Here is a 3,042-nt window from a genome sequence, read left to right on the forward strand (position 1 = left end):
ATTGCTAACAGGCAAAGATATCTTTAAGATTTGCTATACTGATCTCCAGTCTCAGTGGGAAATGTATTCATTTCACAGTCACATTTGTCTGTCTTTGTGTGAATGTGTGTGTTTGTGTGTGTGTGTGTGTGTGTGTGTGTGTGTGTGTGTGTGCCCGCACTATATTACAATAGCCTAATATATCTCATTTAGTTTTACTGGTCTCTTAAAGGATACACTTGTATATACTTTTCATATGTTTTTTTCTGAGTCTAAGTGAAAATAGAAAATAAATTTTTTTAAAAACAGTATAATACTATAAATAAAAAATTAAAAAACAGTAAAATACTATGAATAAAAAGACAGATTCCATATGACACGTTGTCCCCCCCACCCTTCTCTTCTGCCCCCAGGTGCACTGCAGTTGCCCTAAGAAGTGCTCTTGCCCGTCCCCTGCCCCCTCGTGCCCGCCGGGCATCAGCTCCGTGCTGGACGGCTGCGGCTGCTGTAAAGTGTGTGCCAGGCAGTATAACCAGGACTGCAGCACGAGCGAACCATGTGATCACATCAAAGGCCTGCACTGCCACCTAGGGGCTGGAGGTGATCCTGATCGTGGTCTGTGTCGAGGTAAGTGTCTGTCAAGTTTTTCTTTTAGTGATTAGTGAATTATTATTATTAGTAGTAGTAGTAGTAGCAGTAGCAGTAGCAGTAGTTGCAGCAGTAGTATTAGTAGAAGGAGCAGTATTGATAGTACCGGCAGTGGTGTTAAGTCAGAGAATGTAAATCCTTCTATCATTTTTATTTTAACCCATTCATCTAATCTCATCCTCCACTAGCTGAGGCCCAGGGACGGCCCTGTGAGCTGAATGGCCGCGTTTACCAGCACGGCGAGGACTTCCAGCCCAGCTGCGAGCACCAGTGCAGCTGCATGGACGGCGTGGTGGGCTGCATGCCCCTCTGCCCGCACGCCGTGCCCCTGCCTGGCTGGCACTGCTCCAGGCCTCGTCTCGCCAGGCTGCCGGGCCACTGCTGCGAGGAGTGGGTCTGTGACGACGACAACCGCATCGAGGAGGAAGATGCCAGGAGGCCAGACGAGCTGCAGCCTGCCCAGCCGCAGGACCCCGATCTGGGCAGCAACGAGCTGCTGGTGGCCCCCACCCCCTGGGACTCCACCGCTGGAGCTCCAGAGCAAGGTACAGCTACAGAAGCACCTTCAGTCTTTCTTTTGAAAGATTTACACTGAATTTTAAAATAATCACATTTATAGTAAGGTATATGATGTATGTATCTGTCTCCAAAGCTTGACAATACATGAAGGGCAAGCATCTTTTTAGTAGAGAGTTTGAGCTGCATGACTTTGTTACTGCTCTGAAATGTAATGAGAGCTACAATGTCATGTGTTCTCAAACATATGTGTGTGCTATGAAATTACCACAAAAATAAATATGTGTGTGTGTCTTGTGATTAATGTTCTATTCTGTCTCTCTCTCTCTTTCTCCTCCCCAATCCTTCCCCTCAGAGTGGATCTCCTCCACCCAATCACACGCCCTCCTCCCAGCCAAGTGCTTCCTGCAAACCACTGATTGGTCTCCCTGCTCCGCCAGCTGTGGGATGGGAGTGTCCAGTCGGGTAACCAATGACAACCCAGAGTGTCGGCTGGCCAGGGAGACACGTCTCTGTCAGATTCGCCAGTGTGACAATGATATCATGCCACTTATTAAGGTACACATCTAACGTTTGCCACATACACATCCTGTATATATCATTATGATATATCTGACAACAATATAACAGTACATATTTCCACAAACTGTCAAATGATTACTTCAAATTCATCCTCTATCAACCAATAAGTACAAAGTTTGTCTAAACCAGCTCTGTTTTGATCTCTCTGTCTCCAACAGAAAGGAAAGAAATGCCAGCGCACTATGAGGCCTAGAAAGCCGACGAAGATCTCCTTCTCCGGCTGCTCGACCACACGGAGGTACCGGCCACGTTCCTGTGGTTCTTGTTCCGACGGCCGGTGCTGCGAGCCCTCGCAGACGCGCACCGTGGTTCTGCAGTTCCACTGCGCGGACGGGCGCAAAGACTTTGCGCGCAACGTCATGTGGATCCAGCGGTGCAGCTGCAGCCAGAGCTGCGAGCGGCGCGGCCTGGCCTCCTTCCCAGAATCCCTCAACGTCCCCAATGACATCCACACCTTCACCCACTAAACTCTCGCCTTATTCCCCAGCACTACTGCCTTAAAGGGCCAGCAGGTCTTCAGGGTCACAACTTATTTTTCTCATATAGCTCTGCAAGCTGAGGCATATAGAAATGGCCATCATACCAAACATACTTCAGCCCTGAGAATGTCTTCTGTTCCATTGTGGGGCTGGAGCTGACGTGACTATGGCTAAACATTAATCTTATGTTTATGAAACTCTGAATCCCTCAGAAAAAAAAAAGAGAGCGTACGTGTCTGGCCAGTTCCCCTGGTGTAAACTCAAACAAGTGCTGTTTTTCGGTAGAACCTTTCTCTCTGTGAATGGATGTATTTATAAGCACAGAGAAGCTGGGACACTGACAGAAGATGATGGCACACTGAATCCTCCATTTTGTCAGTCGTATAAACACACAGACTAAACACACAATAGCAGCTCCCAACCCAATCTATCTGGAGAGACATTGTTTATTCAGTGGACACTTCTGTGGACAATGGTTGTCCTAATTTGACAATTTCTTTTTTTTTCAGACTTTCTGTTTTGTCTAGATTGTACAAGTGACGGATATATATGTTACTCCGAGGGCATATCTTAGTGGGATAGAAAGTTGACACATTCACAAGCCCTTCGTGCAAAATTTTGATAAATCCTATCAATGGACCTCCTGTCACACCTGACAGGCAAGATTCAAATATATGTGGCTTATATTTTTATACATGAGATTATTCACATTCATGACCACATCATAAGTTATTTGTCATAAAGTTATTTGACTTGTTTGTTTATTGTATCTGAAGCATACTTTGACATTCTGAAGTCATCAATGTTATTGTAAAAAAAATGTAAATATGTATTTATG

General features: G+C 45.8%; 1 protein-coding gene across 1 annotated transcript; it reads left to right on the top strand.

Annotated features, from left to right (window-relative positions):
- Positions 1-374: 374 nt before the first annotated feature.
- ccn1l1 (cellular communication network factor 1, like 1) lies at positions 375-3,042 on the top strand (the record flags this gene model as incomplete). The annotated part of the gene is made up of 4 exons (XM_031578444.2): positions 375-606; positions 816-1,172; positions 1,499-1,701; positions 1,884-3,042. Coding segments are annotated over 4 exons (1,101 nt in total), but the record flags the coding sequence as incomplete, so codon positions are not given.

Source organism: Clupea harengus, chromosome 12 (assembly GCF_900700415.2).
Source record: "Clupea harengus chromosome 12, Ch_v2.0.2, whole genome shotgun sequence".
Classification (NCBI taxonomy): domain Eukaryota; kingdom Metazoa; phylum Chordata; class Actinopteri; order Clupeiformes; family Clupeidae; genus Clupea; species Clupea harengus.